General features: G+C 54.6%; 1 protein-coding gene across 1 annotated transcript in view; it reads right to left on the bottom strand.

The window, feature by feature from the left end:
* Positions 1 to 19,948, bottom strand: part of FBN3 (fibrillin 3) — a 44,665-nt gene extending 24,717 nt beyond the window's left edge. The window contains 33 exon segments of the mRNA XM_037056553.1: positions 1,223 to 1,342; positions 2,251 to 2,382; positions 2,721 to 2,802; positions 2,804 to 2,844; positions 2,968 to 3,060; positions 3,063 to 3,200; positions 4,776 to 4,901; positions 7,473 to 7,550; positions 7,553 to 7,588; positions 7,645 to 7,770; positions 9,096 to 9,149; positions 9,430 to 9,501; positions 9,504 to 9,704; positions 9,788 to 9,941; positions 11,715 to 11,836; positions 11,956 to 12,075; positions 12,141 to 12,284; positions 12,669 to 12,705; positions 12,708 to 12,827; positions 12,830 to 12,867; positions 12,927 to 12,983; positions 12,986 to 13,015; positions 15,716 to 15,805; positions 15,808 to 15,840; positions 15,948 to 16,031; positions 16,034 to 16,144; positions 18,177 to 18,246; positions 18,248 to 18,297; positions 18,516 to 18,611; positions 18,762 to 18,856; positions 19,561 to 19,647; positions 19,783 to 19,913; positions 19,916 to 19,948. Coding sequence (XP_036912448.1) covers positions 1,223 to 1,342; positions 2,251 to 2,382; positions 2,721 to 2,802; positions 2,804 to 2,844; positions 2,968 to 3,060; positions 3,063 to 3,200; positions 4,776 to 4,901; positions 7,473 to 7,550; positions 7,553 to 7,588; positions 7,645 to 7,770; positions 9,096 to 9,149; positions 9,430 to 9,501; positions 9,504 to 9,704; positions 9,788 to 9,941; positions 11,715 to 11,836; positions 11,956 to 12,075; positions 12,141 to 12,284; positions 12,669 to 12,705; positions 12,708 to 12,827; positions 12,830 to 12,867; positions 12,927 to 12,983; positions 12,986 to 13,015; positions 15,716 to 15,805; positions 15,808 to 15,840; positions 15,948 to 16,031; positions 16,034 to 16,144; positions 18,177 to 18,246; positions 18,248 to 18,297; positions 18,516 to 18,611; positions 18,762 to 18,856; positions 19,561 to 19,647; positions 19,783 to 19,913; positions 19,916 to 19,948 — 3,001 coding nt within the window.
* Positions 19,949 to 23,415: the final 3,467 nt, after the last annotated feature.

Genomic DNA, 23,415 nt, shown 5'->3' with positions numbered 1-23,415 from the left:
AGGGACTCTCCCCCAGGGTCAGTGCCTGTGCCTTGTTTAGCTGGCTTTGCCTTGGCTCCCCCATCCCAGGCAGTGGGGGTGGGGGGCACTGTACAGGCCACCTGCACACGCCCTCCCATCCAGCATCAGTGAGAAGCGTGTCCACGGCCGCACGAGTAGCCACCCTCAATGTTAATGCAGCGCACGGCACACCTCTGCCAGCAAGGCATTTGTTGATGTCTGCTGGGGGGAGGGGGGCAGAGGGGGAGGGGCAGGGCCAGGGAAGAGGGTCAAGCACGGAGCTGATCAGGGCTGGGACTGAGGACAGGAGGTTCAGGTTGGGACCAGGGGCTGGAGCGTGACATTCATGTGCGGCAGGTGGATGCAGCCCTTGTGGTCAGGTGTGTTCTGACCACGTGCCAAGCTGGCATGGCAGGAGCACTGGGAGGTGCTGATGATGTTGATGCACTGGGGACATCCCCGTGGGGACACGGGCCCTCACTCAGGGATCACTCATCCATGTCTGTTGGGGTAGCAATGGCTGCCTGGGACCCAGCACATACAGATGGGCGAGGGGCCCTCTCTGCCATATGCACAACCCTGAGACATGCAGACACACATGCATGCTAATGGGCTCATGCTATAGGCAGCCACACACAAACACTCACCCTTATATAAACACACCCACACCCAGATATACACACCTACATGCATGTTCACACAGGCTTACACACAAACATGCCTTCACATGCAAACACAATCATCCTCAGTAGGCACACAATCAGATACACACATCCGCATGCATGTTCATGCAGATGCACAAACACCTCTCACACCCACTCACAGGCAATTGCCCTTGTGTAAAAGTAGATACAAACTTATGTAGACTCAAAACCACACCTGTATGTACTCACATACAAACAGAGCCACTCTTGTATAGGCATATTCACATATCCACAGATGCATTTGCAAGGTCACACACTTACACAGAAATCCACACTTTACACAGACACACACTGACTGAACTAGCACACATGCTTTTCTACTTTCACACCCACAGACATGCGTGTGAATACACACTACCACTGCCTCATGCATGTGACCACTCAGAGAGGTACTGGGACACACACGCACACTCACGCAGAGTACACACTCATAGATAGACACACACACTCCCGATAACTCACTGACACGGCTCGCAATTGCTCGCCTAGGCACTCGCCTGGTGCACATGAACCCTCACATGCAGCTCCCCCAGCCGATGGTGCGAGTCCGGGAGGGTACTGACAGGCGTAGCTCCCCTCTGTGTTGGAGCAGGTGCCTACCCTGCACAGCAGCAGGTCCCGAGCACACTTGTCCATGTCTGGGCCCATGGAAGGAGACAGCAGGTGTGAAGATGCAGACATGAGAAGGTATGACGTGGCTCTCCAAGCTTCTCCCTGTGCCCCTGCGCTGCGCCATCACCCCAGCTGAACCCAGGAAAGCCTGGAAGCTTGGGGTGCCAATGACCCAGGGAGAGGAGCCTGAGGGGGAGGAGTAGCAAGTCACATGGGGTGGGAAGCTGGAGGCTTTGAGAGGTGCCTTCTGGCGCACACAGGAGGAAAGTAAGGCCCAGCCCGCACCTGCTGCAGCAGTGCCAGGAGCATGTGCCATGCCCCGCCCCCCCCACCAACCTCCCCTACACTCCAGTCTTGACACACACTTCCTATTCCTCAGGCACACTCAGGGCCTTTGCACGTACTGCTCTTTCCCCAGACCTCTCTTCTAGACCCTTTTCACTTTGTTGACTTCTACTTTCTCAGCCACAACCTCAAGCCCTCCGAGTGGGACACCCCCAGGTCCATGCTCCCATTGCACCATGCAGCCGGTCTGGTTTGCTCTGAGGGTTTGTTTTATTAACACCTGTCTCTTCATTAGGTCACGAGCCCAAGAATACAGCTCTCTGCTGCCAAATTTTCCACAGTTCCCTGGTAGAAGCATGTGAAAAACTGAAGGGAGGGGGCAAGAGCCTCTTCCTTCCTGCGCCCTCTCTCCCCCGCAGGCTACACCCAGCCTGGGAAAACGCTGAGAAGGTCAGTCCCAGGTCTCCATGCTGCGGGCCAGACTTGACATCTCTTGGGGATGTTGCCCCACGATGTCCACACTCACTGTGTCCCAGTTGGACCCCAGCTGCTCCACACCTGACACACATCCATCACAGCCCTGTGCCCACTATCTTCTACTGTACTCCGTATCCTGCAGGCACTGTCCTGCCCAGGGGCTGCCACTGACCAGTGCAGCCTTTTGTCAGCATGAAACCACTCTCACAGCCAGGGAAACACTAGCTCTGGAAGCTGCTCCGGGTATTGGCACAGGTGCCCTGGCCACAGAGGCTGGGGGAGATGTGGCACTCATTGATGTCTGGGGAGAGAGGGTTCGGGCCAGGCTGAACCTACAGATGCACAGGGCTACACAGGAGGAGCCCCAAGCTGCCAAACCAAAGTCAGTGGGGGAATGGGGGAGCTGGGACTGCACACCAGGAGAGGGCAGGAATTTCAGCCCAGCCAGGAGGCCCCTGGAGGTTACCTCTACCAGACTCTTATCTTACAGTCAAGGTCTCTGAGGCCCAGAGAGCGTGGTAACCTGTGCTGTGTCACAGAGCATAAGAGGTGCGTAAACACACATGCCTGGATTCCAAGTTACATTAGTGGCCCTCATGCCCACGGGTGCCCACCGCAAGAGGCAGAGGTAGGCATGTACCTTGCAGTTCCTTTCCTGGGCATCCAGGGTGAAGCCTCCTGTACAGGAGCAGTGGAAGCTGCCCTCAGTGTTGTACAGAGGCCACACGTGTGCAGAGGCCAGGGAAGGCTTTGGACTCGTTAACATCTGTGATGCAGAAGCACCGAGGGTCACCAAACTGCCCCAACCCACTGCTCAAATCCTGAGCTTTCTCACCTCCAGACCTTTGCTCGTGCTGTGGCCTCTCCCCATGCTGCAGACTCCCTGTGCCCACACATACCTTTATAGAGGGCTGGCCTGACAGGAAGTCTGTGCTGGCAAATCCTAGCCCCCGGGGGCACAAGCTAGTGAACACCAGGGACTGGGCACTGGGCATGCCTCGCATGCAGCCCTCCAAGCAGCCCCCATGGAGCAGCTGCAGACGTCCATCTGGCACTTGCCGGGCAGGGGCGCCCCACAGTGGTCCTCGTCCCAGTGCAGGAAACACACCTCCAGGCCCACATCTGCACAAGGCCCTGCCACAATGTATCCACTGCCAGACAGGAAATACAGCCTTGTTCGGCAACACCGTCTGAAACCGCCACCCATCAGCAACAGCAAGAATGAAAGGGGTAACTGGGATTACTGCGATTCAATGTCATTTAACAGCTACATTTTAATAACTATAACTCCCACCACTAGGGTACTTGCTTTGTGGACACTGTTCTAAATTCATCTATCTAGTTAATCCTCGAATAACACCAAGATGAAATATTATCATGCTCATTTTACAGGCAAGAAAGCTGAGGCACAGAAGGGTGAGGTAGCTTATCTGAGGCCAGACAGTGTTCAGATTAATCAGAGCCAGGTTCAAACTAGGCCTCCTGGCTCCAGAGGCTGTGTACTTTAATCTGTAAAACTCCAGAACAATCTGACAGCAGATAAGCCTTCCTCAACGCCAGAGGCAACAGAAGTGTCTAAGAAAGGGGCCAGCTAAATAACTGTGGCCCAGGGGGTCGGCCACTTGTTTTTGTGAATAAAGTTTTATTGGCACACAGTCACATCCATTTGTTTCCATACTGTTTGTGGCTGCTTTTGGGCTGCACAGCAGAGCTGAAGTAGTTGCGACAGACGCTGCATAGCCCACAAAACTAAGTATGTTCACTCTCTGGCCCTCTGCAGAAAAAGTTTGCTAATTCTTGGTCCAGGACAACTTTTCTCTCTTTACAAAAGGAACATTCATTTAAGTAGGCCAATTTGAAGATGAAACCCTGTTATAGAATTTCTCGAAAAAATCCGGAAGTGCTGTGATCCACACAGAGATCCCCAAGTTCTCTTGTACCAGTGCCTCAGTCCCAGGCTAGTGACTACACCTGCCTAGACATCCCCATTGCACCGAGCCCTGACCCTGAACGACCCTAAGTTCAGTGCAGGGTACCCCCATTTTTCTTTACTCAATTACTTTTTTTCTTTACACATTTTTGGGGGCAATCAATGAAAAGACCTGCTGTATGACCAAAACTCGGGTTAGAAGGACATCACAGCTGAGAAGGGTCATCAGCACCATCTTCCTCACAGTGACCAGCCCCAAGGTGCCAAAAAGAAGGCTACTGGGGATTGATGGCACCACAGGAAGAAAAACCATAGAATGCGGAGCCCTAACTGCTGGCCAACATATGCCCATGCCAAGAAGCATCCAGCTCAGGTGTGGATAAGAGCAAAGTCAAGAAATCCTCATCTAGGGGAAAATTATCTCAGTGCTTTTGAACCTGAGGGGCAGCCACAGAGGGGCAGGTATGCACCCAGGACACTGAGGGCACCTCATGCTCAGACCTCTGTGTTAGCCTCACCTGGTCAACAGAAAGAATAAACAAAGCTACTGATGTCATTTCAGGTTTTACTACGTGCAACGAGCTTCATTAAGGAGACAGTTAAGTGAAGAGGGAGACTACTCCAAAATAAATGTCCTTCAAGAAAAGTCAGCAGATGGGCAGGGGATGGACCCCCTATATACCCCATTCCTAGAAGGGGTCTCCAGTCACTGGGGTAGAGGCACCAGAGAAAGGGTAGGCACCGCACAGTCCTGCCCAAGGACTCACCCACGCACAGCCAGCCCATGGTGTCCAGTGTCAGGCCCTCGGGACACTCGCAGCGGAAAGAGCTGGTGGTGTTGCAGCAGCACCTGTTGGGACAGACCCCAGGAAAGATCTCACACTAGTTCACATCTGGGCAGTGGCAAGCACAGAGGACAGGTGAGGGCCACGGCTCCTAGGTTGCTGCTCTCCTGGTACTCAGGACCCCCAAGTTGTCCTAGGGGAGGTAGGAAGGTCTGGGTACCAAGGACATGGTCTGTCCAAAATCTCAAAGACCTGGCCCTCATAACATGTAGCTGCCCAAGGGCAGCTGGGAGGATGGCCCCAGAGGGGCAGGGCATTAGTTACCTTCACAGGTGAGCTCCTTCCAGTGGACAAAGCCACAGGCACATGTGGGGTCTATAGGCAGGAGAGCTGGAGTGGGGATGGGTCTTCTCTTCACCCAGACCCAAGTCACCTGTGCTATCCCAGGTCTCCCAACAGGCACCATGCAGGCCCAGTGGCCACACCCAGGAGGCCTTCAGGGACCCTCCCCCTGGGGGCTGTCAGGGCATTACCCATCTTGCAGCATTCACAGGGGTTCCCCCAGGGTGGCACAGCACTCAGACCACAGAGCACCTCCACAAAGGTTCACTTCACAGCGGCCATTCTGGACCTTCAGCCAGCAGGTGCCCTTGGTGCTATCTGCAAGGAAGGGTCACTTTCTGACCCACTGGGCCCACATGTGCACAGCGACCACAGAGCCCCAACCCTGCTAGCAAACAGGGCAGGAGAAAGGGCCCCAGAAACTCATGGGACTGGGGCCTCTCACCTAGGCAGAAAATCTCCCTGGGCCCCGGTTGGCTGCCAGGGGCACATGCACAGGCATAGCATCTGGCCAGGTTCCAGAATGCACCATTCTCACACGGGTCAGGCAGGCCCTTGTCCATGTCTATGAGGACAGCCCTCCACCTGGCTAGGCCCCCCTGCTCCTCAAGGCATGGGATACACCCAGGACCATGCACATGCATGAACAGACAAGGTGTATGCATGTGGGCAGAGCACACAGGTGCAGGCACACATTTGTGCTGAGTCTTACTGTGCACCCATGGAAGCATGCTGGCACACATGGTTCTGGGACTGTGCATGTCTGACAGGTGCAGAGACAGACACTGTGGGGATGGTGACCCTCAGCAGGTCAGAGCACAAGAGAACGAGTGAGGTGAGGTGGGAGTGAGGTGGGCACTGTGGGAAGTTCTGTCTGTAAGAGGAGAAGAAAAGGAGACAGAGCTCCAGGAGAGGTGGGCTCAGGCGGAAGGTGTATGTGTACACACACCTCTGTGAGTGCTGCAGGTCCTACAGATGGGTAAGGTCACTATCACAAAGTGTGTGTGGGCAACACTGGGTATGTGTGCATGGACGTGTGTGTGTGTGTGTGTGAGTGAGAATGGGCACATATTCCCACGTGTGGAGGGTATGTGTAAATACACACGTGTAACTGTGAACCTGCATGTGTAAAAGCATGAGCAAGTTTGTACATACCTATCTTTGAGTTGTGTACACAAAGTGTGTGTAACTGTGTGAATATGAGTGTGTACCTGTGTTTTGAGACCCCATGTGTATAAGTGAGTCTCTAATCATGTGAACATCTGTGTGAATATGTGAATGTCTGAGTGTGTCCATAGTGTATGTCTTTGAAGGAGTGACTGTGTATGTGAATATAAGTGTGTAAAGTATGAGAATAAGTGAGTGTAAAAATGGGGGTATACAAGGTCTGTCTAGAAAAAGCCCAACCGTTGTTAATATAGTGAGAATGGTTTGCGCTACATCAATGTAACCTGGCAGCCGTGGACAGTGGACTGGAATGTGCATGCATGAACAATGACAACTTCACGGTACTGGTCAGTGGGGGTGGCAGACACCACTGAGTGAGCATTTGTACTGTGTGGCCATCACATTCAATTGACTGAGTGAGTAGAGCGACAAATCTGCATCAGATTTTGCATTAAGCTTGCACATTACTCAGTGGAAGCCACTCAGATCATTCAGAAGGCTGCAGCTACAGGCAACTGCTGATTAGAGCTTCATCATGACAACGCACCATCTCATGCATCACATCTCATGCAGTTTTTTGGTAAAACATCAAATCTCCCAGGTGACTCAGCCCATCTACAGCCCAGATTTGGCGCCCTGTAACTTCCAGCTTTTCCTAAAACTAAAATCACCTTTGAAAGAGAAAAGATTTCAGACCATCAATAAAACTGAGGGAAATACGACGGGGCAGCTGATGGCTATCGGAAAAACTGTGAGGTCCTAAGGTGCCTACTTTGAAGGGAACTGAGGCATCGTTGCCCTATCTACAATGTTTCTTGTATTTTGTTCAATAAATGTCTTTCATATTACATGGCTGGACACCTTCTGGACAGACTCATATGTGTTTCAGTGTGTAAGTGTATATAACAGTGAGACTAAGTGTAAGTATACATATGTCCTTAAGTGTATTCGAGTTCAAATGCATGTGGGTGTGGGTATATACCTGTCTTTGAGCATGAATGTGTGTATACCCAGCAGGCAGTGTATACACATCTGAGTGGGTGCATGTGTGTACCCAGAGCATGTAGTGTATGTGTCTGAGTGTGTGGGCTTGTGTGTACATACCACATGAAGCACGTGTGTCTTTGTGTGTATAGCCCCAGCAGCAGGCCCAGGATCCTGTACCTTCACAAGCCTGTGTTTCTGGATGGAAGCTGAAGCGCTGGGGGCAGGAGCAGCTGTAGCTGCTAGGGCTGTTCTGGCACCACCGTTGTCACACAGAAGGCTGTTGCGGGGCAGGGCGAGAGCTCAGGGTGAGGGCTGTGCTGTGAGGAGGCCTGCCCACCGGCCACGGCCCGCTCACCAGCCCACTCCCTGCTGGTCATGCCTGCCTCATAGCACAGGTGGCAGGTGCACGGGTAGCTGCCCTGCAGGTTCTCACACTCGCCATTGGCACAGACATCAGGGTCAAGGGCATACTCGTTGATGTCTATAGCAAGAGGACCGTGTCACCACAGCCTCCAGAAACCAGGTCCCCTGGGCCCAGAGCTCCAGTCTACACCCTGCTTTATTGCCCTCAAAACCAGGGTTTCCCAGCCCTGCAGATATCGCCAGGTGGGCAGTTTGCTGTGGGGGCTGTCCTGCACGTTATTGTAGGGGGCTGAGCACCAGCCTGGCCTCCACCTGTGAAATGTCAGAGGCACCCACCCCAATATTTCCCCAGACTTTGCCAAATATCCCCTGGAGGGCAAAATTGTCCCCAGTGCAGAACCCATGGAACAGACTTTATACAGCTGCAACACAATAAAAGTAAAAACATCATAAATGTAAGAGTGTGGGGTCCTTACTAGTTTGTGCCAAGGGCATTCATGCATTTGATCCTTGCAACACTCCTAAAATGGGTCCTGTTACTATCCCCACTTTACAGACAAGAAAACTGAGGCACAGGGAAGATAAATGACTGTCCCAAGGCTACTCAATCAGTAAATAATAGTGCTGGGATTTGTACCTAGGCATCTGGGTGTGGGGGGAGGGGATAAGCAGGGGCAGGACTTCTGTCCAGCCCCAGTGGCCCAGCAGTGCATAGAAAACTCGACTGTCTCCCAGGTCCTTTCATTTCTGCTCAGACCGTTTCTTTATCACCCTCTCTTCCTGTCTGTGTCTGGTCAGCAAACAGATGAACAGAGACACACACAACTGCACAAACACAGCACTTTGGGCTGAGAGCTGCTGGTCACAGGAGACCAGCCACGGGTCCTTCCAGGGCGGGGACACAGGGATATGGGAGGAACCACAGCTTCGTGTCTGCCACCTCTTTCTGCTCTGGGCTGAGGTGTGTGCCTCAAAATTCACATGCTGGAGTCCTGATCCCAGGACCTCCATGTGTGACCTTATTGGGGAATGGGGTCCTTACAGAGCTAATTTAGTTAAAACAAGGTCATTAGGGTAGATCTCCAAGTCATTTCAGTGTGATTAGGTCCTTTAAAAGGGAGAACTAGGACACAGACAGGCACAGAGGAAGGACGCCCTGTGAAGACGGAGGCGGGGGTGGGGCAATGCTCTGCAGACACAAGCTGAGGAAACAAAGAGTGCCAGCAAACCACCCAAGGCCAGGAGAGAAGCAAGGGATAGGCTCTCCCCAGCCTCAGAAGGAGACACCTCCTCCTAACACCTTGGTCTTGGACTTCTAGCCTCCGGAACCAAGAAACGGTAAATTTTAGGTGTTGAAGCTCCCAGCCTGAGGTACTTAGTTACCACAAACTGCTGCCATGCTCCATTACAACCCTGCGCGCCCCAACACCCATCCCCACTCACCTCTGCCGTCAGAGGTCTTGCCGAGACCACTGCTAAACAGGGCCTGGAACTCAGCTGGGGGCAGGACAGGGGGACAGGGGCCAGGAGCCATTGCCCAGTGTGAGCCACACCCCAGGATGTGGTCCCTACATGATGAGCAAGAGTCTGGCACTACGATGCCTCCCAATGGGGAAGGCAATTCCCTGCAGTGTCTTGAAAAGAACCCCAGTGGAGAGATGCCCCCAGCTCATGGAAGCCATGACCCGGGTCCCCTCCTACCCACGGGGTGATGAACTGAAAACAAGGGCTGCAGGGAGCTCGGGACTATGGAAAGCAGGTGACACAGGCAGCTCACTGGAGTTCCTGGCAGGACACAGCTGGCAAGGCTCCCCAAACCCATGGTCTGGCCTGGCACCGCAGCACTCAGTTTGGTCATGGCACGTGGTAAAGGGCGGGCACAGGAGCCATTGTTGAGGGCCTCATAGCATGTGCTGTGCCTAGAGGTGTCCACATATACACTGTCACTGGCGCCCGCCACCAGCCCCCACAGGCAGTGACAGCAGAAGGAGCCCTCGATGTTGGTGCAGTGGCCATTCACGCAGATGCCAGAGGTCTGACACTTGTCAATGTCTGCAGGGGTGTGGGGACACTGCAAAGGGTCCCAGAGCCCTGCTGCCGGCCCTTCCCCCTCTCCCCATTGCCTCAGGTTTAGCCTCCACACTCATCCTCACTGTAGTGGCCACCAGGCGCCAGCAGGAAGCTGGGTTTGCAGAGACACGTGAAGCTACCATCCTCATTGGGGCACATGCCATTAGCACACATGGAGGTAGCAGCACGTTCATTTTGATCTGGGGACACCAGAATCAGCTGAGTCCCAGCAGGCTGGGCTGGGCACCAGACCCTCGCTGGGCCACTGCAGCTTGTAGACCAGCCTCTCTGGCTCACTTCTCCAGGCCAAGGCTGCAGCTGAGCCCCCAGACACCCTCCCCGAGGCAGGGGAGCCTGATCAGACAAGATCTGTCTGGCTGGCTGTATCTGTGTGCCTATCAGCTTGTCTGTTGGAACATGAGCCCCTGCTGGGCCACACCTGGGGCCATGTGCCCATGTCTGTATCTTTGGTCCAGGTGCACAGTAGGTGCTCCAAACATATGTGTTCTAAGTGGAGCAAGTGAGGTGGTGGCTGAACAACACTAAATGCCACAAAATTATTCCTTTAAAAAGGGTTAAAATAAATTTTATGCTACATGTATTTTGCCACAATAAAAACAATGCCAACATAATTGAGTATGTGAGTGGTGGTTGTACAGTGGGAATGTACTAAATGCCACCAAACTGTTCACCTAAACACGGTAGGTTAAAATGGTAGGTTTTATACACTATGTACATTTTACTACAAACATTTTTGAACGAATGAGGTGGTGGTTGCCCGACACTGGGAATGTACCAGGTGCCACTGCATTGTCCACTTATGAGTGATCAAATTTATGTTGTGTGAATCTCACCTTAATGTTTTAAAAAAGGAAGAACAGGGGAAAAGCCAGTGAATAAGGAAATAGTCTAATTTAAAGGAAGGTGGTAGGTGCAGTAACGAGTTGCTGGCCAAAGCACCAATTTTGAGTGACGAAGGACTGCACCGAGAAAAAAGAAAAAGAAATGCATACAGTAACTAAAGGCCCACACCAACGTGGGCACGAATGATCACAGCAGCTCCATCCACAACTGCACAAAGCAGGCATCGCCCCAGTGCCCCTCGACTGACGGAAGGGTCTTGGACTTCTAGCTTGGACTTCTAGACAACACGGTCCTTTCACACCCCGGAACATCACATCATCACGAACAAAGGGAAGCACTGACACTCACGACAACGTGGGTGAACCTTGGAAATGTGATGTGAAGGAGCCAGACACAGAAGGCCACAGAGCATGTGATTCCATTTATACAAATGTCCAGAACATGCACATCCGGAGACCGAGTGGAGTAGCCTAGTGCTGGGGGCTGGGGCAGGCAGTGAGGACACCGGGATGCCTACTATGGAGACAAGGTGACAGAGGTGTAAACTTAGAGGACAGTGACACTCGTACAACTCTGACTGCACTAAAAATCATTAAACTGCATGCTTTAAATGGTTACTTTTATGGTGCGGGGGTGATATATCAATAAAGATGCTAAAAAGTTTTTTTTTCAATGAATGAATGCCGAAAGGAGAAAATCCTTTCTGACGAGAGAAAATTTTAAAGGCAGGTCTCCTTGAGAATATAAGGGGTCTCAGTGGTATCCACCAACTCTGCTGGCTAAAGCTTGGATGGCACCCCCTCCTGCCAGGCAACCTGAGGGCGGAGCACTCTCCACTGTCCTGATCCCAGGCCAGACTCTGGGGCCATCATGGGACAGGAGAGAGGATGATGGGCTTTGGACCCAGGGTCAGATAGCCCTTCCTAGAATTCTGGAGAGAGTTCAAAAAGGAGGTAATGAGGAGTGAGTCGGAGTGGACAGAGACAGAAAGGCTCTCAAGCAGGCTAGCAGGGTTCAGGGAGGTGAACAGAGGATCCGTCACAGGGAGGAGGTGGGCGATGCAGCAGGAATAAATATGTGACATGGCTCTAAAAGGCAGCTTGAGGGGCCCACCCTCAAGTCATCCACACAGTTCTTGCCACCAGGGCTGTGCTCGAAGCTTGCATTGCAGACACACTGGAAGCTGCCTTCTGTGTTGACACAGCGGCCGTGGGGACAGAGGCCACTGCTGACAACGCATCTGTCTACATCTGGAGGTAGGGAGGCAGACATCAGCAGGTGGCTCCACTCATACTCATTCAGGCCACAGATGCTGGCTACACCTGGGCAGCACCCCTTTGTTGCCCCACTCTCAAATAGGGGGTTGTACCCATGCAGGCCTGCTTGGAGCGTGTGGCCTGAAAACCCTCGTGGCACCAGCAGTCATAAGAACCGGGGGTGTTGATGCAGTCTCCATTGTGGCGGGGGCTGCTGGAGCCGTCATCCACATCTGTGGGCAGAGGACCCTGAGCCCCAGCCAGACAGGGTGCGCCCCCCCAGCCTGCCACGGCTCACTGATGCACTGCCCCCAGATGTCCTTCAGGTAGCCCACGTTACACTGGCAGCGGTAGCTGGGAGGGGTGGGCAGGCAGTGGCCGTTTGGACACAGGCTGGTGAAGTGCCAGCAGACATCAACGGTCTGGTTCAGGGTGGCTGTACCTGAGGTGGAGATGCTGGCGGGGCAGGGGGGGGTGCCCTCGAGTGTGGGCTGGCTCCCTGAGCCTGGGCCCAGCCTCTAGGTTCCAACACCCACTCTGAGACCGGGATGTTCTGTGCCCAGGTTCTCCCACGTCAGCCTAGGGCCAGTGCTCAGATTCTGAACCCACCTGGCTGAGACTGCCACCCTAGGCCCAGAGAAGCCCAGACCCCCACCCCAGCCCTGGACCCCTGCAGAAGGCCCAACACTGATTGAGACCCAGATTTCCAACTGCCCCATTCCAGTCCACTGTAAGTGCACCCCTCCTGCCTGGGCCAGCGGCCCATGCCAAAGCTCTGGCCTTTCCTCTGACGCCTGGACCCCTCCTCCCAAGTTGCAGGCCTTACTGATGTCAGCATCTCCTAGGCCCAAGCTGGGAATCGCATGCCCACTGGAGTGGAGCTGTGACGGTTCTGCTGTGCTGGCCCAAAGCCAGGGCCCACAGCACTTCTGGATCCAAAGCCAGGGAGGCAAGGGAAGGAGCCAGGGTAGAAGGGTAGCCCCTGCCCAGTGGGAGCCCCTGGGCACACAGTCACGAGAACTCATCTGCAAGGAGGTGGGCTTTTTTAGGCCACATGGTGGGAGGCAGCCCCCAGGCCACTCACCAGAGCCCCAAGAGGGACAGATCTGGGAAACTGGGCCAGCAGCCCAGCACCTGCCATTTCCACGCAGCACTGCCTGTGAGTGCAGCGGCCTACAGTTAGAACCAAGAAGCAGGTGCCGGTCCAGTGGTCTGCAGTGGGATGTGGGAGGCTCGGTTCCCAGCCCTGTATTCAAATCCCAGCTCCACCAGCACTGCCTACTGGTCTCTTGGTCTCCTTGCACTCCCGCTTCTGCAGCCACGGAATGGAAGTGCTCAGGGTGCCCACCTCACCTCAGAGGAGTACCGTTTGAATGAGAAGTGAAGTGTGCTGCCTCTGGCCAGGGGGCTGACCCTCACTGAGTGGGGAACTCACTACCAAGATTTCCACATTACCGCAGGGAGGTCATTCTGGGGTCATGTCAACCAAAGCATTCCAACCCCTAAAGCTAGCACTGGTAGTAAGCTCCTGGTCACTACAGGTGTCCAACTACACTGATGAAGACCTTGGTTTGGATGTCCACCCTGATGGGAGGTCTGGCTGGACTTTCAAGCAGGGACTGTGGGATCTAGAGCTGTGCCTCTCCACCTGCCCACCCCGGGCATCCCAGGAAAACCCAAGAGGCTGTGAACTGGTGGAGGGGTCCAAGGAGCAGAGTGATGAGTTGGCAGCTGCAGCCCCTGGGGAAACTGAGGCAGAGGCTCCCCACGCAGGAACCACGACACTCTTCCATTTTCCACTGTGCCCTTGACTCTGAAAGCTTTACTTGGTGTTCAGATTTCTTGGGCTCTGGCTCACAGAGAATATTTCTAGGTCTAAAAATGCACGAATCACCCTGGCTGGTGTAGCTCAGTGGATTAAGCATGGGCCAGCAAACCAAAGGGTCGCCAGTTCAGTTCCCAGTCAGGGCACATGCCTGGGTTCTGGGCCAGGTCCCCTATGGGGGCCTATGCTAGAGGCAACCACACATTGATGTCTCTTTCCCTCTCTTTCCCCTTCCCTTCTAAAAAAATAATAAAATCTTTAAAAAAATAAAAACATGCAAATCTTGGGAGGAAAACACACACAAATCTTGGGAGGTGGCCCAGAGTGGGGAAACAGCCGGGAGGGTCCTTGACCTGTCCCAGGCTGAAAAAATAGGCAATCTTTCCACCTCCCCTGCCACACCCCAAACATCTGGGGACCCCCCAGGGGTGGTGTGGGAGTGGGGACTCTATAGTCCCAGCACCATGCCAGGCCCTCAAGGGGGGCTGGGCATGCCCAGGCAGGGCAGATCAACAGACTCATTCAACAGACTCATACAGCTGCTAACGAGGAAGGGGGGATGGGGACCCAGATTCCCGAACCTCAGGGGCTCTGACCAAGCAGCTGCCACACAATTAGAGAAGGCAGAGACAGAACACAAGAATTTTAACAAAAGCAATGCTGCCTCTGCTTATTAAGCGCTCACTGTGGTCAGGCCCTGCTAAGGGGTCACAGCCCTGGTTTTACTGTTCTCCTGTCTCCACGATCTGTGCTGAGCACCCGCTGCATCCAGCCATGGGCAAACCACTGCATGGACTGCACTTCATCCTCTCCACGACTCCATGTGGTAGGTGCTGCTAGGACTCCCATTTTATAGATGAGGAGGTTGGGGCACAAAGAGGTTAAGTCACCTGCCCATGGTCACGAAGTAGGTGAGCAGCTCAGGTGGCAGTTGGAACCACAAGTGAAACCCAGGCCCATGTTCAGAGGCAACCTGACCTTGGGTCAAATCTAGGCTCTGCTATTTGGTAGCTGGGAGAAACCCCCCAAGTCTACGGAATGTGCCCCAATGTATCATCCATGCCAGTCATGGTTGGTCACAGCACACTGGCAGAACTCCACACACAACATTCCCAGTCCCGGTAGAAGCCTAGCCAGAGGGACCTAGAGGTGCTTCAGAACTGCCAAGCCCTGCCCTCCTTCCTAGACCAGGACTGCCCATCCCCCACTACATGTGTCATAGTCCTGGCTCACCCTATTGGCCACTAGCAGCCTCTAAGGTCTAGCAACCAGCTCATGAAGACAGCAGGACAGAGCGAGAGGCCAAGGGCCCCTGGGCCCTAGCCAGTCTGGGTGAGGAAGAGCACAGGAGGGTGGGTATCCTGGCTGGGAGGTCTGGAGAGCTGGGTGTGGGCAAAGCCCTCGTTGGGCCTCCGTCTCGCCATCTCAGTGTGCAGGGGGAGATGGGATGCTCTTAAAAAGGAGTGGAAAGAGGGAGTGGAAAGAGGGACATAGAGACAGCAAGCTAGAGAGAGTAATGGACAGAAGAGGTACAGATAGAGGCTAGAGGGGCATAGAGGTGAAAATTAGAGGGTCAGATGGGCTTGGGGGGTAGGGGAGAGAAAAGGCCCAGAGAGGGGACCAGACAGCTAAATGGCACAGAGGTGGAGGGCCAGTGGGGCTTGCTGACTAAGGCCCAGAGAGCAGAGCCTGATGGTTAGAGAGCTGTAATCCCAGAGGGAATGGAATCCAGGGTCCGAAACACAAGGACATAAGAGACCAGAGGGCTAGAAGAGCATGAGGCTAGCAGAGAGCAAGTGGCTTGCCTCCTACCTGTCCTGTGCCCTCTAGCCCCCTCAGACCCTGGCTCACCAGGCAGCAGGTGCCATCCAGGCTGCTGATGAAACCGTGGAGACAGGTGCACACATAGCTCCCGGCTGTGTTGGCGCAGGCCCCCCTGGAACAGAGGCCTGGCACGCTGAGACACACATTCACTTCTGTGTGGACAGACACCGGTCGGAGCCTGAGCAGCCCAAAGCACAGTGCAGGCTCCCCTCCCTGTTGTCCACCTTTGCACTTTGCACTGTTCTCACTGAGCTGATGTCCAGGTGGGCAGCGACACTCAAAGCAGCCCACAGTGTTGATGCAGCTGCCCCCCAGCACAGGCCTGCAAGAGCCTGGCACTCACCCACATTGGTAAGGGATGAGAGGTCCGACAGAGGAAGGGACCAAGGCTGCACGGACTCCCACTCAGCCCTGGCCCTCAGGACCCCCTTCCCTACTTGCTAACCCCCTACTCACCTTGGCAGGCCCCCGTATGGATATTGGGAACAAAGCCATGGTGACAGGGGTGTGACTGTGCAGGGTAGAGCTCACATCGAAGGCCCAGGCACAGCCCACGGTGGCACAGCAGAACGCCTTGGTGCAGACCAGGCCTGTCAACTGGTGCTGGCACCCCTTGGGGTCCACTTGGCCAAAGCAAGGCCCCATCCAGTAGTCTGCAGGACATGGAGGTTGGCAGCTGGCCTCGGGCTGCTCCCAACCCAGAGCCTTCTGCATGTCCATCCCACAGCCCCAGCTCAGGCTGCTACCTCTCTCACCTGGGCCACTGCAGTGGCCATGTACCCACTTCCCAGCCTCCCTCCATCAACACACCAAGCTTTTTTTTTAAGTTTATTTATTGATTTTTTTAAGAGAAAGAAAGGAAAGAAGAGAAACATCAATTTGTTTTCAATTTGTTCCACTTATTTATGTATTCATTGGTAGGTTTTTTTAAGCATGTATCCTCACCCGAATACGTGCTTATTGATTTTACAGAGAGGAGAAGGGAGGGACAAAGAGAGGGAGAGAAACATCGATGTGAGAAACATCAATCAATTGCCTCTTATAAGCACATCTTGGGACCAAACCACAACTTAGGTGTGTTCCCTAAGGTGTTTGACTGGGAATCAAACCCGTGACCTTTCGTTTTATGGATTGACACTCCAACCAACTGAGCCACAGAGGCCAGGGCCCTTGGTTGATTTTTATATGTGTCCTGACCCCAAAACCTTGGCATATCGGGATGCTCCAATCGAGCAACTGGGCCAGGGCACACCAGACTTTTTCCTGACCATGTCTTCAATCATACTGCTCCCCTTCCTTATCTGATGAGCTACTTGTTCACCCTTCAAAGCCCTTTCTCCCCAAGGCATTCCCAACTGACCTCCAAGGGAGAAGCCAGGGCCTCTAAGCCCACAAAGCTTGGGCATAACTGGAGACCCCCAACAATGCACCCTCCCTCCAGGCCTGGGCAGGGACCCATGGAGGTCTAGCTGGAGGGCCTGTCTGCTCCCTGAGCACATCTGGCCTTGCCAAACCTCCCAGACTTTGGGAGGGACCCAGAGTCTGTCCAAATGCTCTGGATCCCAACACCACACCCCTGCCCACTGCACCCAGGTGAAGGTGGTCCCCTCACTCCCCCCACCGCTGTGCACAGGCCCCGATGGGACTCCTGGCTCTGTCCTCCACATGGTTCCAATCAAGTGGCTGGCACTGGATCAAGAGAAGCCTTCCCAGAAGGAGAAGCCACCGCCAGCCTCCTCCCAGGCTGGAGGAAGAGCTCCACAGAGACCCCTGCCAGCCCTGACTCCCTAGGCCAAAACATCATCCCCAAGGTGTTGGCTCACTCACCCAGAACCCTGGAACCCCACTTGCCCTTGCCAGGTGCACAGCCCTGCCTCTCTTGGGCCCTCACTGTCCACCACCCACCCCAGACCTCTCCCCCCACCCCTCCCCACTGAATTCCAACTCCATTTCTGATCAAATACAGTTCCCAAAAGCCCACCCTCAAACTCAGGTAACCCCCCAGCTTCTCCAGTTTCCGAATCATCACTACACCCTCTCCCACTCAGCTTCAGCCACAGAGGCGCCTCCTCCCCCAGTAGCAATGCCGCCCCACAGTGAGGTCAGTTTGAGAGCCCTGCCTGTCTTTGCTGTCCTGGGCTCCCTGGCCACACTGGGCACTGATGGCTCCTGCAGTTGAAAAAGTCAGCCTACGTACCCCCAGAGCAGGACCCTCCTGTTCACTTACTCCTCCCATGGGCTCTATTTTTAATCTGTGCCCTTAAATTGCCCTCTCTTCTCTTCCTCCAGGACCTCAACCATCTGCTTGGTTGCACTATCTTCCCCCGCCCGTTTTCAGAGCAGACGTGGGGTTTATGTTTGCCTCTATCCCTCCTCTTACTCCCATATTCAACTTCTAACAAAACATCCCTGTTTCCACTGTCTTAGTTTTGGCAACAGCCTCCCGACAGATGTGGCCACGCACCCCAGCCCAAGGTATCATTCACTTGTACATCTTATGAATGCCAACTTGTCCCTTCTTCCAGGAAGCCCTCTCTGACTCCCTTCCACAGAATAGAGAGTTTCTCTGCCTTTCACAGCAGCAAGTGAGAAAGGATGGAGGCCAGCTGGACCCTCCCAGGCCCTAGCCATGTATCAGAGGCTGCCAGGAAGTCTCCTTTCCTCCCCACTGACCTAGCTTGGTACCTTTCTCACACTGAGGCCCCATGAAGCTGTACACACAGTCCCAGCAGTTCGGACCTATGCAGTGGCCCCCCATTATGGCAGCCACGGTCGCAGATGGTTAAGGAGGGGAAAGAGAGAGTGGCTTGAGGTTCCCCAGTGGCAGAGGGAGCTGGGCCCCGGGCTAGCCCTTCCAGACCCAGGAATTCCCATGATCTGGCCCAGACCCAAGGATAAGACTGTGACAATGAGGGTGTCCTCTCCAATTCCTGGTCCCAAAAGAGTGATCATGGGCAGTGGTCAGGTGACAGCAAAGCCCCCCTTCTGGGACCCCTGGCCCAGGTGTGCAGGCAGGGTACTTACGCTGCCCACACACAGTGACCGTGTAGCCCCTTTGGCACAGGCAGGACTCCCCTTGGCAGCTGCCCCCATTCAAGCAACTCTCACTGCACCCTGACCCTAAGGGTGGGGAGGAGGGATGCACATGTGGGGCAGCAGGACTTAGCATGCCTGACCAGCTCTGGTCCTCCAGCAGAGCCAGCTGGAGCTCCCAGAGGCCTCCAGGAGCCTCTAACCTCCTTCCTCGTCCCAGGGGCCAAGGCTGCTCACCTCGCCTCACCCCATAGCTGGCGGCCAGCCTCCCGTCCACACAGGTGCACAGGTTGGGTCGGGAGCAGATGCCCTCGCCACAGGTGTGCCTGCAGGCGACCAGCAGGGCAGAGGGTGAGGGTTGGGGTCAGGACCCAAACCTTGTGCCATTCCCTATTGGTGCCAGACTCTGGGGCTCTGCTGGGGCCACCAGAAAAGGTGCTCTTTGGGCCAGAACTGCTGAGCGGCAAGAACAGAGGCAGAGATGCTGAGGGGGGCACTCTCCCAGGGGGTGGAGTCCAATTCTAGAAACTGGGGGACAGACCAGGGAAAGATAGAGAGGCAGAGTGAAAGAAACAGAGAAACACAAGGAGATAAGAGAGAGACAGACTGAGAAAAAGAGAGAAAGATAGACGCAGAGACTAAGAAAGAAAGAAAGACAGACTGAGAAAGAAACAGACTGAGAAAGAAAAAGACAGAGAGACAAAGACAGATAGAGAGGTGGGCGCGGAGAGAGAGAAAAAGAGAAACTGAGGCTGAGGGAAAAAGATAAAGAGAAACAGGCAGACAGACACAGGGAGGTTGTAAAGCCAAGCATATGAACTGGGCAGGGTGGCTTAGGAGCCTCAGGACATCACCAAGTGCCATTTCTTGGTTCAGCCCAAGAAATGCATGACAGGTTCAGTCATACATCCTCAGCGAAGATCACCTGTAAACAGGACTGGACTTGCCAGCAGGTAGGAGAGCTGGGCCAGGGTTCTCTGCTTGCCCCTCCACCTCCGCACAGCAGCAGCACTCACACATGACACACATGGCACTCAGCGGCACTCACACATGGTTCCTGCTAGGCAGCGTCCTCCAGCCATGGCAGCAGCAGGTATGGAAGCGGGAGCCATACACATTGGGCCTCAGGGAGCACATGGCATGGCTGGTGAGTCCCTGCTCAGCTGGATGTACCCTGGGCCTGGTTCTCTCCCACCCAAGGACAACCCAACTCAACCTCCACACCCTAGGGCCTCCCAGAATCCTGGGCACCACGCACCCCTGCGAGATGCCTGGGCTGCCATGCCTATGCACATGTCCAGGACCTGCAGGCTCCACGGCCCCATCCCAGTGGCCCTGGACACCCATCACGCATGACAGGGCCACCCAGGCCCACCCAGGCCCACCCAGGCCAGCAGGAGCAGAGCCAGGGGCCCCCGGGCCATGATAAGGGCAGCAGCTCCTCTCCTGGCCAAGCACAGACACTCCAGAACTGCAAGGTGTCCCTCAGAGGCTGCGGACAGGAAGCAGTCAACCCCAGCAGAAGCCCTTGGCCATGGGGCACTCAGGAGAACCAGGAGCAGTGGGACAGGTGCTTGGAACCCACAGGAGCCCAGGGAAGTCCCAACCCTGACCCAGAAGCAGGTGAAGAGTCAGAGAAGGCATTTCACAGGAGGCCTGACAGCTCAGAGAGAGAGTGAACCGGGAGAAGGGTGCGGGGCAGGGAGTTTTCAGTGACAGCAGAGGCAAAGAAGGGCATGGAGCTGAGTGACAGACGAGACAGGGACCAGCGGGCCAGTGTTACAAGAGTGCAAAGCTGTGTAATGGAGCTTCCATGTGTAGGTCAAAGATGATGGAGAGCCTATGAAGAACTTTCAGTGGGAGGAACAAGAGCAGAGATGAGCATTCAATGGAGCGAGCAAGGGCTGTGGGGGCTCCAGAGAAAGGGTGTGGGAGAGAAGGCAGGGCAGGTGTCCCTTAGAAGGAGGGCAGAGAAAAGGACCTCAAAGATAATGAGATGGAATCAACAGGACCTTAAGGGAGAGGGGAGTTATGGAGGAGACTCCGAGAATTCTGGCTGGGAGGGCCACAGGGGCTGGGAAGTGCTGGTAGTAAGTCTACGGGAGGCAGCTGACCTTCTGAGCAGGAACAAGGGGCAGAGGTGGGGACTTCCCAGTGTAGAGCATGCCCCTCCACCCAACAGGGAAGGGGCCGCTTTTGTGCCCACTTCACAGATGAGCAAACTAAGGTCATCATACAGTTAGTGAGGGGCTGAGCAGGGAGCTGGGCGCCCAGCGCCCGGAAGCGTGGAGGGGCGCTCTTCCCCGAAGCTTTCGGGCCGCATTCTCCAGAGGGCAGGGCCGAGGAAGCAGACCAGGTACAGCCACCACCCTCTGCTCCTCCCTCACCGGACGTTCTGGGTCCGACGTGTGTCCCATGAAGTGTCCTTCCCGCCCTCGCGGGTTTTCGCCAAACCCGTGCGCAGCTTGGAGAGGGGAAGGGGTTGGACCCCAGCTTTTGGGCCGCAAACAAAGTAATCCCCTCCCCCCCAACCCCCTTCTTCAGCCCCGGCTTCCCCATCTCTGCTCTCAGGTCCCCAAAACCGCCGTATGGCCCGCGCTTCCCCTACTTTCGACCCGGCGCGCGTGGTGACTGGCACCTCGAGCAGATGCGCGGAACTCCGCGCGCGCCGGGGACCCGGAGCGGGACCGCGAAGTCGAGAGGCCGACCCCACTGAGTTCCCAGAGCTGCCACTCCAGGGAAGTTGGGGGCAGAAGGAGTTGGGGGAGGGCACGTTCGCACCTCGAAGCTCACAGGGTGGGGGGCCGCTATTCGGTCTAGGGGAGCGTCTGGCGCTCCGGGGTAAACTATGAGGAACTAAAAAATGCGAAGTAGCATAAAGCCGGGGCGGGGTCTGAAACGTGGGGTGGGGGCCTCCGCACTCATGGAGCAAGACACTGCGGGGACTAAGTTTTCGGAGAGAAGTTAGGTTGGCGGTGGCTCTGAGGTTGGGCCCGGATTTGGAAAGGCCTGCTAGAGAGCCAAACCTAGAGGTCCGTGTCTCACCTAGGAGACCCTTCCAGGGCCTCCCAAACCACCTCCTCCTCCCTCCAGCTAGGATAATTCCAAGGGTGACCTTGGAAACTCACCTGCCTCTTGGAACTTGGATTTAAAATCCAAGGGCCCTAGAAGACGTAGGCAAAATACTAGGCAAAGGTTGTTTCCTGGAGAAAAGTTCCACATTTTTGTGTCTGATTTTCAAAATGATTTTTTTTGGTTCAAGAATCCAAAAGGACTTTCTGTACCTCAGTTTCTTCACCTGTCAAAGGGGCCAGACTTCAGAATTTCTGCTTTTTATCTGGACTGTACGTCCTAAACAAAAATTTCCAGCCTTCCTCACCACTTTCCCACCTTTGAGATCTGATACCACCAGAGACCCTTAACATGGAGATTGGTCAGAAGCTGCTTGTTGGACCTAGTGCTATTATTCCATTCCTTAAACTCCTATGCATCTGGCAAAACCCAGTTCAAAAATCCCTTCCCCACCACCAAATTGTTAGTTTACTGTATTGTTAGCTAGGACAAGGGTCTCAAGGTCTTGACCATTCTTACTAAATGCTATTGCTAAACATTAAAATGTAGTACAGTATTTTGCAGGCAAGCTATAAACAGAATGAGCTTGACAGGAACCCAACCCAATAAGTGCAGCCAACTGAAATCAATGTGTAATTGTGTATATAATCAATGGCTAAGCCTCCCTTTAAGGAGACAGAGTTTTGACTATGAATCTCCTGTCTCTTTTACTTGCTCATAAAGAAAACTATCGTGCAAGCAACCTCCATGTGTTTTGGAAAACGGTGACCCCCTTGAGTTCCGTAACTGTTGGATTCCCAAAGCCGGTTGTGCTGATCATGCCTCCATCATAGCACTGCTGGGATGTACTAAATAAATAGCAAGTACAGTTTGAGCTCATTTATTGGGTGCTGTGTGCCACACTTGATGCCAAGCATTGTGTACACATCTCATTCAGCCACCAAAAAGCCCTGTGAGGGAGATACTCTTATAATTTCAAAATGTGGGTTCCAGGAGACAGACCCGGACTCTGGCTTTCCTGGGCCAGAGATAAGGGGTGGGGGGCATTCTGCCTGGGGGTGGGAGCCTGGAGAGCTCAGTAGAAGAAAGCAAATCAGAAAAGAGGAAAGCACAGGTGTAGGAAAGAGCACAGGTAAAGGCCCTGGGAGAAGAAAGTAGAGCATGCAGGAACTGAGTGAGGCTGGAACTTTAGGGGAGGGAAGGGAGGGGAGGCTGGAGCACCCGTGAGCCTTTGGTAGATGTCCTCGACCTCTGAAGGGAGCCATGGTGGGCTCCCAGGAAGGGGAGTCAGTTCAGGGGCTGCCCTGTGGGGTCTAGATCTGGGTCTGGGCAGCAGCAAGGGCCCCAGGGCTGGGCTGGGGAGCATGAAGCAGAGGGAACTTCAGGGACAAGAATCAGAGCACTCTGGCCAAGGGAGGGAGGGGCCTGGAGCCCAGGAGAAGGTTCAGGTGTGGAAGGTGGGCTGGGAAAGAAACCCCAGGACCAAGTTCCACAGTGGTGACAGAAGTGTGGCAATCCAGTGTGGGGGGGCCCAGGGGCTGTTGTAGATGGGCCAGCTTCCAGGGACAGACACATCTGTCACCCCTTCCCAGGCTCCTTTGCCGAGATCCAGCCTGGTCTGTCCTTCAGCCAACAAGTGTCCCCCACCACGAGCACTGGGATGGGCACCGGCACCCCAGCAGCAGCCCAGTATATGCACATGAGGTGGGGAGGAATAGTCCCACACTAGGGACATGGCCTGACCAAGGCTGAGGAAGGCTGGTGGATCAGACAGTGGTTTGGTTCTAGAAGTCTCCCTGCCTGCTCCCTAGAGGCAGGT

Source organism: Sturnira hondurensis, unplaced genomic scaffold, assembly GCF_014824575.4.
Source record: "Sturnira hondurensis isolate 20B ecotype Veracruz unplaced genomic scaffold, ASM1482457v3 Scaffold0009087, whole genome shotgun sequence".
NCBI classification, from domain to species: Eukaryota; Metazoa; Chordata; class Mammalia; order Chiroptera; family Phyllostomidae; genus Sturnira; species Sturnira hondurensis.
The sequence above is the reverse complement of the archived record's forward strand: the minus strand, read 5'-3'. Positions and strand labels throughout refer to the sequence as shown.